This window comes from Lucilia sericata, unplaced genomic scaffold, assembly GCF_015586225.1.
Source record: "Lucilia sericata isolate MDLA Ls3-8-SP2 unplaced genomic scaffold, ASM1558622v1 Contig001062F_arrow, whole genome shotgun sequence".
NCBI lineage: Eukaryota > Metazoa > Arthropoda > Insecta > Diptera > Calliphoridae > Lucilia > Lucilia sericata.
The window spans coordinates 27,994-45,097 of NW_023995039.1; the positions used below are offsets into that span (position 1 = coordinate 27,994).

The window sequence follows — 17,104 nt, forward strand, 5'->3', positions numbered from 1 at the left end:
CATTGACTGATTTCATTGATATTACAAATGAATTTAAGTGATGAAAAATATAATAATCAATGTATTCGGAATTTGGTCCACTTCTGGTCACTGTTGCTTAAAGATATTCTACTGAAAGTTTTACTTCTCTTCTATAAATAAATCAAAAAATAAAGCACTTTGTCTAGAAGTTTAACAATTCATTGAAAATATTATTAAAATTCTAATTTTTTATAATACACCACTTCAAAAAAAAATATATATTCACCACTCACAAAAATTTTTACTGTGGTTTGTTGTGTTTACCAGCGTTCCCTACACATGCAACCCTGTCTCTCCATTTTTTCTTTAGTTTTATTTGACGTTTTGCTCTCAGTGTACAAGTTTTTTTCTAATGATTTCTTTGTGCAAAACGAGAAAAATTTTTTGGTGAAATAATATAATATAAAAGAAAAAAAATAATTGAAAAAAAATTAAATTAATAAAAACGAAATTACGAAAATCTATAAAAATCGATTTATTTATTAAAATAACAATTTACTCAAATGTATAAAAACAAAATTCTTGAAGATAATACGATATAATAAGTTCTTTTTTCTTTTCCTTTTTTTTTGCAAAAAAATTATATTGAAACGAAAAAGAGAAGCAAATAAGAAAAAGGTGCGTATAAAAAAATTATTGTCTAAAAGAAAAGGAAGAAAATGCATAAAAAATATGCTGAAAAAATACAAAAGTAAATCGATTAAATTTACAGCAAAAAGTATTAAAGATACAGAGTGAAAAACAAAAAAAAGTAATAAAAAAGGCTGAAAAAATTTTGTAGATATTTTGAAAGAAAAAGTAAAGCAAAGTATGATGTGAATAAAAAAATGTGCAATTAAATTCAATTAAAGAAATTAAAGTAGAGAGTTAATTTATTGGAATTAATAATATATGCACACAATAACAACAACAACAATAAAAACTAGCTGACACAACACCAACAACAACAATAAAACAAAAAAAAAGAAAAAAAAAAAAAAAACTGCCAGTCAACCAAATGAGTCTAACGAGTCTGACAGTCAGTTTGTCGTGCATACAATTACAATACAGTTAAATAAAGTTGACGAGACAACAAGACAACAATAATAAAAATATTAAAATATAAAAAAATTGGTCAAGAATCTGCCCATTTGTGTGCGAGTGAACTTACAATTGAGTTCATTTCTCGTCATCACACGGAATTCCAATTAGAGTTTTTTTTTTGGTTGATAAGTTTTTATTAAAATAATCATTATTGTACTGTGTAAGCAAGTAAATATTATAAAAAATTCCATATAATTTAAAGCTAAAATTGCATATTCTAATGACCCGGATAGTAATTGGTGAATATTCTGCGGCATTACTGTAATAGAATTACTTTAGTTATGTTTTCCAAAATTGTTCACTGTGGGTTTTCTTCTAAACATAGTGGCGACCTTTATGTTCGACAGTCATGCAGCATCTTGCGAACGGACCATGTCATTTATACCTTTTATAATTTATTCATCTAATACTACGCGAAGATCCCAAAATTTAACATATCTATTTTCTATCCTTAAAATTTTAGCTAAGTAAACAAAATTCTATATAAAAAAATGTTACCAACCGAATCACGTCATCAGCCATCATAACTAACATTATTAACTAAATGACTACCAACTAATCAAATTTCTAAAGGGTGTTTTTTCTCTCTTTTATTGTTATTCCCAAACAAAAGTGTTGATTATCTCATATTTTATAAACATTTTCTTAAATCAAACACATTGACGTCGTCTCCGCCTGAAGAATCCTCGTCGTCATCATCAACAACATCATCATCTACGTTAACAACATGTTGTTGTATAGATTTGTTGCCCGCTAGTCTAGCAGCTGGTCAGTAAAGTAGTCAAAACTATTATAAATAAAATATTTTATTCTACTTTTACTACTATTTAATATTTTCAACACTTTAATTATGTCAAATTTGTTTTTGCAAATTACTTTTCACTCCAATCTGTTGTATATAAAACTTAAGCTCTTTACTTTTTTGAAAAAAAAACTCAAAAATTAAAATTCTGTTAACGTTTTTTACCTATTTTTTCTCTATGCACTCGTCGTTCAATTTTGCATAAATTTTGTTTTTTTAAATTTTTAAATTTATTTTGTTATTGTCTCAGATTTATTATGATTTTAGTTTTGAATTTTTAGAGAAATTCCTAAATTTCATGTTGAGTTTAGTTACAGTTTCTTTTTTTTCTCTCCCTGTAAAACAATAGAAATGTTAATTTTGGATTTTATTATTTATTCATTGTATTTATACAATTATGTATATTCAGTACCATGTAACGTTGTTTATAATATACAATATTTTAAATGTGGATTTGTGGTTTATATACATACATATGATTTTAAAAAACCACTAACAAGCTGGGTTTGATTTGATTTTATTGCTAGAGTTTTATTATTATGTACCTATTAGTATTGAAATCTGATTTTTAATATAAACTAATATAGAATTTATAATATTTTGTATGAATTGATCGCACTATTACTAGTTCCACTGTATTTCTATATGTGTAGAGTTGTGGGTAAAGTTATAGTAACAATTGAAAATCATTAGTTTTTTTTTCATAAATAGGAACTATGACTGAATTAAACTGAACTAGAACTGAACTAGAACTGAACTAGAACTGAACTAGAACTGAACTAGAACTGAACTAGAACTGAACTAGAACTGAACTAGAACTGAACTAGAAACTGAACTAGAACTGAACTAGAACTGAACTAGAACTGAACTAGAACTGAACTAGAACTGAACTAGAACTGAACTAGAACTGAACTAGAACTGAACTAGAACTGAACTAGAAACTGAACTAGAACTGAACTAGAACTGAACTAGAACTGAACTAGAACTGAACTAGAACTGAACTAGAACTGAACTAGAACTGAACTATAACTGAACTATAACTGAACTATAACTGAACTAGCACTGAACTAGAACTGAACTAGAACTGAACTAGAACTGAACTAGAACTGAACTAGAACTGAACTAGAACTGAACTAGAACTGAACTAGAACTGAACTAGAACTGAACTAGAACTGAACTAGAACTGAACTACAACTGAACTACAACTGAACTACAACTGAACTAGAACTGAACTAGAACTGAACTAGAACTGAACTAGAACTGAACTAGAACTGAACTAGAACTGAACTAGAACTGAACTAGAACTGAACTAGAACTGAACTAGAACTGAACTAGAACTGAACTAGAACTGAACTAGAACTGAACTAGAACTGAACTAGAACTGAACTAGAACTGAACTAGAACTGAACTAGAACTGAACTAGAACTGAACTAGAACTGAACTAGAACTGAACTAGAACTGAACTAGAACTGAACTAGAACTGAACTAGAACTGAACTAGAACTGAACTAGAACTGAACTAGAACTGAACTAGAACTGAACTAGAACTGAACTAGAACTGAACTAGAACTGAACTAGAACTGAACTAGAACTGAACTAGAACTGAACTAGAACTGAACTAGAACTGAACTAGAACTGAACTAGAACTGAACTAGAACTGAACTAGAACTGAACTAGAACTGAACTGCATAGAACTGAACTAGAACTGAACTAGAAACTGCACTAGAACTGAACTAGACTGAACTAGCACTGAACTAGGAACTGAACTATGAACTAACTAGAACTGAAATAGAACTGAACTAGAACTGAACTAGAAACTGCACTAGACTGGAACTAGAACTGAACCTAGAACTGACCTAGACTGAACTAGAACTGAACTATGAACTGACTAGAACTAGAAACTAGAACTAGGAACTGAAACTAGAACTTGACTAGAATAACTAGAACTGAACTAGAACTGAACTAGAACTGAACTAAGAACTGAACTAGAAACTGAACTAGAACTGAACTAGAACTGAACTAGAACTGAAACTAGAACTGAACTAGCAACTGAACTAGAACTGAACTAGAACTGACTAGACTGACTAAATGAACTAGAACTGAACTAGAACTGGAACTGAACTAGAACTGAACTAGAACTGAACTAGAACGGAACTAGAAGTGAACTAGAACGGAACTAGAACTGAACTATTTCTAGTATTATGTAGTATTAGAATTAGAATGTTGTGATATTTTTCCCCACCACTGTAACTGGAAACAATACGAAATATTTAAAAATTAAATTTATTATTGACCATTAAGTATTCTATTGTGTTTTATGTTTATTATTATTTTTTGTTTTGTTGTTAGCGGTTACAATCACACATTTATTTTTAAAACATTTTGTGATAAAGAAAATAGTGGGACAATGACCTAAAATAAAAGAGATGAAATTGTTATGGGTATGATGAGTTATACTATAATAATACTTTTGAAACAGATGAACATTTTAGTTAGTTTATCAGAGACAAAGTATTTTTTAACTAAAAAAAAGTTTGAAACGATAATTTTTAAAGTTATCTAGCAAAAAAAAAAACAACCCTTAAACCAAATATTATTAATACCGTTTAATTATGTTGCAAGTTATGTATGTATGCCTAGCAGGTTGCCGGGCAACAAACATATTTCAGCTAAAAGGATACAAATTTGTATTCGTAAATTAAATTCTGAATTTTGATATTAAAACTAAATTATATATTTGATATAGTTTACTTAAGAAAAATTATTTATATCGGGTAATTTTTCATTTTCTTACAGTTTTTAAAATTATATCTAGAAAATCTTTTAGAATAATCTTGTAAAACATGGTTTTATTAAAATCAATTAAAAAAATTGAGATCTTGTTTAAATATTATTTATTTTACAAACTTTAAATTTTTTACATTTAAATTTCTCTTTAAAACACTTTAAATTTTTGTTCTTATTGCTTTTTATTTCTTTTAAATATTAAATCTTATTAAAATTTAGTTTTTTTTGTTGTGTGTTTGTTTATATTATAGCAAAGATATACATACATATAGGAATATGTGTTTAGTCGTTGGTCTATATCATTTCATTTAATTTCTTTTGCAGTCTTGGGCTGTTTGTTGGTGGTTTTGTCTGTTTACAAAAATAACACCACAATTACTCAATAATAAAGCAAATAAACATACACACACACTTTCCTCTTCTATATACAACGCAACTGTTTAAATGATTTTTCTTGGCTTCATATGCACGCATTTCAGACAGTTGTTGTTTTTTGTTTGTTTTGTTTTTGTTATTTGTATGGTTTGCCCAATAATTCTCTATACATTTTGTTCTATATTAAGTTTATTTTTAAAATTTTTTTCCAACTTTCAAGTTAGTACTTTAAAAACATTTTTTTTTGGCCAGGGAATAATTTTCGTTTGGGTTTTTTCGTATTCTGTTTTATGAATCTACTTGTCTGTATGTTTAATGTTATTGTTTCGCAATTTATAATTATTTAGATTTATCTTATTGAAAATATTAAAAAAAAAAAAAAAATAGCCGGTCTCTTATTAAAGACAAAATGGCAACGAGAGGAACAGTATTAAAGATATTCCATATAATGAATATTTTGCTAAAAATTTGTAAAATTTTATTTAAAGAATCATTTTTGTAATATTCAAATTTTACAGTTATATCAAATTCGCATTAAGTGAAGTTTATAAAGTTTATATTTATTCTTTTTCTTGTTGCATACATTGAAAAAGGTTAATAAACTTTTACTTTGCTTACTTAGGGGATTTAATTTTGTTCTTATAAACAAATCTTATTGTGTAGTGAGTCGTATTTGTGGGACCATGCCAATGGCTTTTCTATCATCCGGTCATGTCATATAATCGGTTAATGTAATCATTTAAAAAATATTTAAATACAAAATAATTTAAAACTGAACTAGAACCGAAAAAGGAATTGAATTAGAAACGAAAAAGGAACTGAATTAGAACTGAACTAGAATTAAACAAGAAGTGAACTAAAACTGAACTAGAACTGAACTAGAACTGAACTAGAACTGAACTAGAACTGAACTAGAACTGAACTAGAACTGAACTAGAACTGAACTAGAACTGAACTAGAACTGAACTAGAACTGAACTAGAACTGAACTAGAACTGAACTAGAACTGAACTAGAACTGAACTAGAACTGAACTAGAACTGAACTAGAACTGAACTAGAACTGAACTAGAACTGAACTAGAACTGAACTAGAACTGAACTAGAACTGAACTAGAACTGAACTAGAACTGAACTAGAACTGAACTAGAACTGAACTAGAACTGAACTAGAACTGAACTGAAAAAGGAATTGAATTAGAAACGAAAAAGGAACTGAATTAGAACTGAACTAGAATTAAACAAGAAGTGAACTAAAACTGAACTAGAACTGAACTAGAACTGAAAGAACTGAACTAGAACTGAACTAGAACTGAACTAGAACTGAACAGAACTGAACTGAAAAAGGAATTGAATTAGAAACGAAAAAGGAACTGAATTAGAACTGAACTAGAATTAAACAAGAAGTGAACTAAAACTGAACTAGAACTGAACTAGAACTGAACTAGAACTGAACTAGAACTGAACTAGAACTGAACTAGAACTGAACTAGAACTGAACTAGAACTGAACTAGAACTGAACTAGAACTGAACTAGAACTGAACTGAAAAAGGAATTGAATTAGAAACGAAAAAGGAACTGAATTAGAACTGAACTAGAATTAAACAAGAAGTGAACTAAAACTGAACTAGAACTGAACTAGAACTGAACTAGAACTGAACTAGAACTGAACTAGAACTGAACTAGAACTGAACTAGAACTGAACTAGAACTGAACTAGAACTGAACTAGAACTGAACTAGAACTGAACTAGAACTGAACTAGAACTGAACTAGAACTGAACTAGAACTGAACTAGAACTGAACTAGAACTGAACTAGAACTGAACTAGAACTGAACTAGAACTGAACTAGAACTGAACTAGAACTGAACTAGAACTGAACTAGAACTGAACTAGAACTGAACTAGAACTGAACTAGAACTGAACTAGAACTGAACTAGAATACTAGAACTAGAACTGAACTAGAACTGAACTAGAACTGAACTAGAACTGAACTAGAACTGAACTAGAACTGAACTAGAACTGAACTAGAACTGAAGCTAGAACTGAACTAGAACTGAACTAGAACTGAAACTAGAACGAACTAGAACTGAACTAGACTGAACTAGAACTGAACTAGAACTGAACTAGAACTGAACTAGAACTGAACTAGAACTGAACTAGAACTGAACTAGAACTGAACTAGAAACTGAACTAGAACTGAAAGTAGAACTGAACTGAACTAGAACTGAACTAGAACTGAACTATAGAACTGAACTAGAACTGAACTAGAACTGAACTAGAACTGAACTAGAACTGAACTAGAACTGAACTAGAACTGAACTAGAACTGAACTAGAACTGAGCTAGAACTGAACTAGAACTGAACTAGAACTGAACTAGAACTGAACTAGAACTGAACTAGAACTGAACTAGAACTGAACTAGAACTGAACTAGAACTGAACTAGAACTGAACTAGAACTGAACTAGAACTGAACTAGAACTGAACTAGAACTGAACTAGAACTGAACTAGAACTGAACTAGAACTGAACTAGAACTGAACTGAACTAGAACTGAACTGAACTAGAACTGAACTAGAACTGAACTAGAACTGAACTAGAACTGAACTAGAACTGAACTAGAACTGAACTAGAACTGAACTAGAACTGAACTAGAACTGAACTAGAACTGAACTAGAACTGAACTAGAACTGAACTAGAACTGAACTAGAACTGAACTAGAACTGAACTAGAACTGAACTAGAACTGAACTAGAACTGAACTAGAACTGAACTAGAACTGAACTAGAACTGAACTAGAACTGAACTAGAACTGAACTAGAACTGAACTAGAACTGAACTAGAACTGAACTAGAACTGAACTAGAACTGAACTAGAACTGAACTAGAACTGAACTAGAACTGAACTAGAACTGAACTAGAACTGAACTAGAACTGAACTAGAACTGAACTAGAAACTGAACGTAGAACTGAACTAGAACTGAACTAGAATCTGAACTAGAACTGAACTAGAACTGAACTAGAACTGAACTAGAACTGAACTAGAACTAACTGAATGAACTAGAACTGAACTGAACTAGAATGAACTGAACTGAACTAGAACTGAACTAGACTGAACTAGAACTGAACTAGAACTGAACTAGAACTGAACTAGAACTGAACTAGAACTGAACTAGAACTGAACTAGAACTAGAACTAGAACTAGAACTGAACTAGAACTGAACTAGAACTGAACTAGCAACTGAACTAGAACTGAACTAGAACTGAACTAGAACTGAACTAGAACTGAACTAGAACTGAACTAGAACTGAACTAGAACTGAACTAGAACTGAACTAGAACTGAACTAGAACTGAACTAGAACTGAACTAGACTGAACTAAAACTGAACTAGAACTGAACTAGGACTGAACTAGAACTGAATAGAACTGAACTAGAACTGAACTAGAACCGAACTAGAACTGAACTAGAACTGAACTAGAACTGAACTAGAACTGAGTTAGAACTGAACTAGAACTGAACTAGAACTGAACTAGAACTGAACTAGAACTGAACTAGAACTGAACTAGAACTGAACTAGAACTGAACTAGAACTGAACTAGAACTGAACTAGATATGAACTAGAACTAGAACTGAACTAGAACTGAACTAGAACTGAGCTAGAACTGAGCTAGAACTGAACTAGAACTGAACTAGAACTGAACTAGAACTGAACTAGAACTGAACTAGAACTCAACTTAAATTAAACTAGAACTGAACTGATTTATTAAATTATGTATTTTATTTTTAATTTTTCTAATTATTTTAATTCAACTTTTCTAATGATAACTGTGGTCACAATATGCATAGTATCGTTATTTTTATTTATATTTTCTTATACAATTTGCGGTTTTCTTAATTATTTAACAAAACTATTATTAACATTTTCTTTGAACTATATTACTAGAGAAATAGTTCTCAGGATTAATAAATATAATATGTCTATTAATTTTAATTAAAGAACCTGCACATTTTATACTTTTCACAAAAAGTGTACAATTCTAAATAAAAATTTAATAGAAATGTATGTAATCTTAATTCACTGTATTACTTTTACTATAAACGTTTTACAATAAAAACACACGTCTGTAAACTAAATACAAACATTTTTCTTTTAAAATTTTCTTTTAAATGTAATATTCCATATTTTCTAGATATTTTGTTTCTTGTATGATTGCACAAACAACTACTTTATGCAAATCTTAGTTGAAATTTAAATGCAATGAATAAACCTTTTCTTTCTGTCAATAAAAACTATATAGAAAATTTTAAATAAATATATAACTTTTTTAATTTTCTAGTTATGGTTTTAGTCAGCAACGAATGGCAAAATAAAAGTGAAGATGTACCAAAAACGACTGCTAATACAACAACCACAGCCGGTACAGCAGCAACAACGTCAAGCACAGCAGCAACAGCCAATATTGCTGAGCATCCACTCACAGAATCAATATCAGCAACAGGAGGAGCAATTGTTAATGCAAATAGTAATGCAACAAATAGTAAACAAACAGAAACTGTAGCAGGAGATTCTATAAATTCCATAACTACGGAAACAACAGTAATATCATCAAGAGAAATAGCAACCGAAATAGCAAAACCAGAAACAACGGCAGCAACAACAGCAACAAAAACAATAAATAAAACATTAGCAAACGATAACGCCAACAACGAACAACAACAAAAATTAAATGAAATAATAAAAGATAAAAATTCTATAGAAATCGTATATAATAATGAATTAAACGAAGTCGATGTCGATATAAACGAATGTAAAATCGCTGAAATTGGAAAGATATCCACTGCAGCAGCCACAACCAAACAGCAGCTAAAAGAAGAGCATAATAATTTGAATGAATCTGTTTTAAACTATAATAATAGTATAAAAATAATGGCTGAGAATACAAAAGAGTCACCGCTAAAAGAGGAAAAAGAATTGGAGGAGTCACAGCAACAGCAGCAGACTGCACTTATCAATAATCTAAATCATACGGGCAATAATAAGGATCTAGAAGAATCTAACTCATATCCAAATTCCAATACCAACACTCTAACCACAGCCCCCATACAAACTATAAAAATACAACAAAATAATCAGCAACAGAATATTATAACACAACAACAACAACAGGTGCCACTTAGTTGTCCCATAACGCCTCAGGCTCTGAGCAGTGCTTTACAGACAGCTTTGAATGCCACCAATAATGCTAATAATTCAGTGGCAGCAGCTGGTTTGCAGCCTAACTTTCTCAGTCAATTGGCATTAACGGCAAATGTAGCTAGTCTGCAAAAACCCACGACAACCATAGCCGCCAACAATAACAACAGTCTAACTGCCAAACAACTAAATCAATCGTTTAATATGTTGGATTCAAATCAAATAAATCAAAACAAAAGTGATAGTAATCTGCTGGAAGGCACTACAACGTCCAACACAGCAACAGTACCTGCCGCAACTTACGATAATAATGGTCTAGCAAAGATTGTTTTGATCTGTGAGGGCAATTCGCATCCATTTCAAACACGTACCATCAGTCTGACCCCCAACGTCGAGTGCATGGTGGGACGCTTAATAGCCAAGAGTAAAGCCAGCGAAAATAATGCCATTTTCGATTGTAAAGTATTATCGCGTAAACATGCTGTCATTTGGTATACACCCGATGGCAAATTCTGGGTCAAAGATACCAAATCATCGAATGGCACCTTTATAAATGACAATAAGTTGGGCGACGAAGAGGCTGAACTGCATTTTGGGGATATTGTCAAATTCGGTGTGGATGTTTTGGAAAATTCCCGCAAAGAAGTTCATGGCTGTATAATAGCCTGTGTTAAATTGTATTTACCTGATGGCCGTGAAGCCATATCGATTGATACGAATGCCCATCGTAGTCAATATTCGGGTGAGGGACGCATTAGTTACGATGAGCTGCATCGTTTAAATCTTTACATACAGGAAACCTCACAACGTGAAAAGGTTTTAACTTCCAAATTGTGTAATATACAAAATGTCTTAGACGCTACACGCAAGAATTCAGCGTTATGTTGGCAATCAATGATCACTGAAGATCAGCTATTGCATCGTATACACTCGTTGGAGAAGAAACTGCAGTTCATGGAGAAAAATGTACCCGAAAATTTATTAAGAAATGAGGTAGATATTTAAAGATCAATAGACTAGTCCATAGGCTAGTCAATAGATTAGTCCATAGACTAGTAAATAGGCTAGTCCATAGACTAGTCTATAGATTAGTCAATAGACTATTCTATAGACAATTCAATAGTCTAATCTATAGGCAATTCAATAGACTAGTCCATAGACTAGTTCATAAACTAGTCCATAGATTAGTCCGTAAACTAGTTCATAGACTTGTCCGTAAACTAGTTCATAGAGTAGTCCAAAGACTAGTCCTAAGATTAGTCAATAGACTAGTCCATAGACTAATCTATAGACAATTCAATAGACTAGTCAATAGAATACTTCAAAGACTAGTCCATAGACTAATCAATAGACTAGTCCACGGATTAGTTCATAGACTAGTAAATAAACTAGTTCATACTCTAGTCCATAGACTAGTTCATAGACTAGTTCATAGTCTAGTTCATAGACTAGTTCACATACTAGTTCATTTACAAATTCAACTTCATTCTAACGTTTCCTTTTCGACTCCACTTCTAGGTTCTTAAATTACTCGATGATAAAACTTCATATCAACATACCGCCAAAGAGGCCTTACGCAAAGTCTATCAAGAACGTTGTGATGCCATGCAAATGCTAGCAAAAATGGAATCTGCCTATACACAATCCGATAACGAATGCTCTCTACTGCGCGATCAAATAATGAACTCCAAACAAACCTTACAGGAGGTCAACACACGTCTGCTGCGCCTCGAAACCGAATACAATGAGTATAAAGATGAGACTGCTCGTCTGCAGCAAGAGGCCAAAGAACGTGAAGAACAGCGTATTGTAGAGCTTAGCGAAAAACTGCGTGAACGTGAATTAGAATGTGAAGATTTAAAAAAGAAAATTTCAGAATTGTTAATTAAAAGAGCCGAACTACTAGAAAATGAGGAGCAATTATTGGAAAAGCAGGCCATAGAGAAATTGGATGCCGCTATAGCAGATATGGATTTGGGCGATGATGAAGATAGCAGTGATGATGATGATGAGGATGATAATGAGAACGAAGATGAAAATGATGCTTTAGCTGTGGAGAAGAGTGAAAATAAACGTAATGGTAATAATGCAGAAATTGAGGCTAAAGAAGAGGATGACACCCAGTCCAAATTTGTCATAAATAGAAAAAAATCAAAAGCCAGACCACATTTAACTTCCATATTTGGTGAACAATTAAATGGTGTCGATGAGGAGCAGGATAAAGCCGAGGTTAGTTGTTTTATTCTATTATTATTTATTTCTTAAACAGGCCATAGAATTTAGTAAGATATTTATTAACTAGCAAGACTTTTGTCATGACTATAGTTGGGCCTATAGTCTGAACTATAATCTTGGGTATGGTCTTGACTAAAGTCTAAACTATAGCCTTCTATAGTTTGGACTGTTGTTCTGACTATAGTCTGGCCTAGAGTTTGAATCAGACTATTGTTTTGACTAAAGTCTTGCTTATACTCTTGACTAAAGGTTTGATTATTGTTTTGACGATTGTCTTAAGTATTAATTGTTGACTTGGCTATTGTCTAGACTAAAGTCTAAACCATAACTTTCTATAGTTTGAACATTTGTCTTGACTATAGTCCGGTCTAGAGTCTGAACTATAATCTTGGCTATTGTCTTGACTAAAGTCTCGACGAAGTAGAAGAAATATAAATACAAAATATTTAGTCAAAATCTTTTATTCTTAAATCCTCAAAGCTTAAAAAAGCCAAAGCATTTGATGCTACGAAAGAGAAAACATCACCAAAACGTGTCAAAGAAACGACCATTATGAAGTGGTTACAAAATTCCGATTTAAATAAAAACGAAGGCTCTTTTGATATATTCAAAGCCATCTGTAATGAAAACGAAAATGAGGACGGAGACGTCGATATCGATGGTCATAATGAGGGTGAAAGTGAGGCTGGCATTTTAACGGAAACAAAGTTAAAACTAGCTAAACCCACACAAATGCCTGAAGAATTATTTAATAATTTCACCAGTAAATTAAAAAATGTACAAAAAAATTTAAAACAATTAGAAGCGGAAATTGAAAATGAAACCGAAACTGCAACTGAAACAAGTGCTAAAGTTAAACCGGAGATTAAGGAGGAGGAGGAGCAGGATGAAATGGATAGCAGCGATGAGGAGGATGCTGATGAAGAACAAGGTGCTTGTGCTGAGCAAGAGTTCATTATTAAACGTAATGGCAAATCAAGCACATCATCTGTTAAACAGGTGCTTTCTAAGGAAAATAAAAAATATTTATTATTAAAATCAAGTGTTAATATGCTAAGAGAAGCTTACAATGAAATATGGGATAGTGTAAGGGACCAGGAAGTGACACACCAACACAAATATAATGAACAACAGCCCGAAGGTGATAAAGAAAAGTCACCGCCTCCCAATATCAAAGTTAAAACACAATTCCCTACCTATGCCACTAGACCCACAAGAGTGGCCAGCAAAAAGTTCGACAGTCAAACAGCAATACAATCCTCTGCCTCGGATATCACTGAATCCGACTCAGAGGTTGAAAGTCTAACGTTATCCTCCCCTATAGATAGTTCTCACAGCGGTACGGTTATAAATGTGAAAACTGAAACCTCTAATGATGAGTTATTATTACAACAACTCAAAGAATATCAACTGCAAGTGGGAGCCTTAAATGAAAAGCTGCAACAGACCGAATTAGAAGCCCAACACACTTTGGAAATCATGCAAGTGGAATGTGATGATGTTAAGCTTAAAATGGAAAATCTTAATAAAATCATAGAAGCCTTAAAGAATGATAAAAAGGCCTTAGAACAAGTTATCACTGAAAACAATAAAAATAACAGTGATAGTGAAAAATTGGAAACAAACGCTTCAAAACCACCCTGCCCGGAAATCGATGCTCAACTGGCCAAGGAATTGGAGCTAGAAGAGGATGCTGTCTTGAATGCCATCAATGTAACCGCCTTAGAACGTGAGGAAGAGTTAATCACTTACAAGGAACGCTTAGATCAACAGCAAAGGGAAAATATTGATTTACGCAATGAAATTGCGTTACTCAAGCTAAAAGCTAATAATTTAACTGGAACTACAAAAGATGTATTGCTTAAACAATATCTACCTTGTAGTTTTGTAATTTTAGCAATTATCATCTATTTTTTAACCACTTATTATTAAATAAATCTTTTTTTTTTGTAACTAATCATACCCTGCTCTAGCTTCCATTGCAATTATTTCTCTTAACAAATTTTTCCAAATTTTCAATTTTTCTAATAATACATAATAACACCTAAAAACCCTCCATATTAACGTTTTAATTATATGTTTTTCTTCTTTTTTTTTAATTTGTTTTAATGTAATCATTATTATTATTTTGCTTACTTTTATAAATATTTTATTAACAAATAAATAAAAAAACAACAAAAAAAAATAAAATTAATATATTGCATATATATGTTATAATAAAATACATAAACATAAATATATATAATAAAAAAATACAACTCAATTTTCAATTATTAACAAAAGTAAAGCTAATAAAAAAGATCTATTTAACATTTAACATCTTATATACAACTAAAAACAATAACAAAAACAAGGCCTGTATAATATGATCTTTAATTATTATACTTATTATTATAATCATATTATTAACATTATTTTTATTTTTATTATTATGTATTTTGCAAAAAACTAGCAACAAATACTTTATTTTGTTTATATGTATTTTATTTTATTAAATTTGTCTTAATTAACTTTTTAGTTTGGGTTTTACTTTTATTTAAAGCATCACAAATTAAAGCATTTGTTTATGTTTTTATATTGGAGAGGATAAAGGGGAAAAGTTTAAATTTTAATATTGTTTTAATTTGTCCAATTCACAACTGGTCTTGTATTTCGTATTGTTTATTAAATTGCAGAATTCCGATATCTGGCTTGCTTTTTTGTGTATTTTTTCCATTGTATTTTTATATTGTTTTTAAAAAGTCATGTTGTTTAAAAACTAAGAAAAAACATCTTAAATATTTATAAAAATACAATTAAATTGAAAAAACTTAATTAATTATGCCACTAATATGAATTATTTTTCATTTTATTTTACTTTTTTTAAAGTTTACTTTATGAAATTATTCTTTTGCTGTTTTAACTTCTTATAAATTGGGCACTCACATGAGAATGATAGTTTGACATTGAAAACAAAATAAATAAACAAACGAGTTTTAATGGAAATTACCAACAACATTTTTACACAATAAACTAAATGAACATGTTACGTAGATACAAGAGAGTTGTGAATGGGATAATTGTTTTATCTAAAATTTGATATATAATCTGGCCTATTGTCTTGTCCAAAAATCTAAACTATTACTACTATAATCTAGGCTACTGCCTAAACTAAAGTCTTGACTATAGTCATGATTAAAGTCTTGAATATATTCATGACTAAAGTATTGACTATAGTCATGACTAAAGTCTAAAATACAATCTTGGTTAAAGATTAAACTATTGTCCTACATATATAGTCCAGACTTTTGTCTAGCAGACTATAAGTCTTGACTATAGTCAGGACTATTGTCTTGACTACAGTCTGGACTATTGTCTTGACTACAGTCTGGACTATTGTCTTGACTATAGTCAGGACTATTGTCTTGACTACAGTCTGGACTATTGTCTTGACTACAGTCTGGACTATTGTCTTGACTACAGTCTGCACTATTGTCTTATCTATTGTCATGGTTATTGTCTTGACTAACGTTTTGACTATTGTCTACACTAAAGTCTGAACAACTTTATTCATGCTTTCTTTCTTGTCTGGATTACAGTTATGACAATAGCTTAAAGTCTGAACTATAGCCTGAATATGGTAATAGACTTGACTATTATCTAGTTATATACCAGACTATAAACAGCAAGACTTTGTTACGATTTAGGATGAAAATTTAATCCTTTTCAGGCTGAATATTTGCAGTTACGCTTGGTCTCTAGTTAATTTAATTCTACAACGTTATGTTTAGGAAATTTTTGAAATTTTATAAAAAAATAAAAAAATATTAGAATTTCTTGTTCAATATTTACAAAAACTTCTTCTATTTGAAAGAGATTTCAAAAAAAAAAAATGCAATTTTCTTCTTTCAAGCTTTAAATTGTTAAACATTTTTTTAAAAATTAACTTTTTTAACTTTTATATAAAAGCAACCCAATCTATATAAGTTATTAACACATTATGTCTATTGTATTTTTATAAATTTCAAACGCTATATAAGCTAATTGTTTATTAAAAAGCTCTATTTAAACAAAATATTACAAAACAAAACACCAGAAACAATATAGAAATAACAACTACCACATAAATTTGCATTTGTAGAAAAAAAGAGAAACAAAAAAAAAAAAAAAAAACAGAAAAACTAAGAAAACCTTATTAATTGAATTTTGTTAATTATTTTAAGTTTTTCTTTTTTTATTTATAGTTAATTCTTTATTTTATTAGTTATAAATTTATTTTTAAACTTTATTTCTTTTTGTAAAAAATCATTGTATGGTTTTAAAAAAGCTACTTTTTTTCTAATTTAATTTAAATTTTTTTATGTTTTTTGTTGTGTTTATTATAATTTTGTTAAACAAATCATTAAATTTTTTTAATCCACAATTTTTTTTTAGATATGCAAACCATTTGCCAGAATGATAAAAAAAAAACAAAATATTTAAAGAAAAATTTTGCTGAAAAATAATAATTAGCAACAACAACAAAAATAAAATAAATAAATGCTAAATTATTGTAAATTATATGCATATAAAACAAACAGAAAAATCAATTATTATTAATATTTAATTACCATGAAATAAATATACATACATATAC

At 30.3% G+C, this 17,104-nt stretch overlaps 1 protein-coding gene across 2 annotated transcripts; it reads left to right on the forward strand.

Annotated features, from left to right (window-relative positions):
* Positions 1-391: 391 nt before the first annotated feature.
* On the forward strand, positions 392-16,649 carry LOC119609791 (sarcolemmal membrane-associated protein). Of its 2 annotated transcripts, XM_037964728.1 has the most exons (5): positions 392-408; positions 621-639; positions 9,398-11,247; positions 11,773-12,483; positions 12,970-16,649. In XM_037964728.1, exons 3-5 carry the CDS (start codon positions 9,400-9,402, stop codon positions 14,419-14,421), a joined length of 4,011 nt encoding a protein of 1,336 aa, XP_037820656.1. In that variant the 5' UTR covers positions 392-408; positions 621-639; positions 9,398-9,399; the 3' UTR covers positions 14,422-16,649. The 2 variants fall into 2 exon arrangements, with proteins under 2 accessions (XP_037820656.1, XP_037820657.1); XM_037964729.1 differs by lacking the exons at positions 392-408; positions 621-639 and adding an exon at positions 1,578-1,872.
* The last annotated feature ends 455 nt before the right edge of the window (positions 16,650-17,104 follow it).

Bases quoted from the DNA above. Each gene is read 5' to 3' on its own strand.
- LOC119609791 (XM_037964728.1), top strand. From the start codon at position 9,400: ATGGTTTTAGTCAGCAACGAATGGCAAAATAAAAGTGAAGATGTACCA. The intron at 11,248-11,772 runs GTAGATATTTAA...CTCCACTTCTAG, and splicing joins AAAATTTATTAAGAAATGAG to GTTCTTAAATTACTCGATGA. The intron at 12,484-12,969 runs GTTAGTTGTTTT...AAATCCTCAAAG, and splicing joins AGGAGCAGGATAAAGCCGAG to CTTAAAAAAGCCAAAGCATT.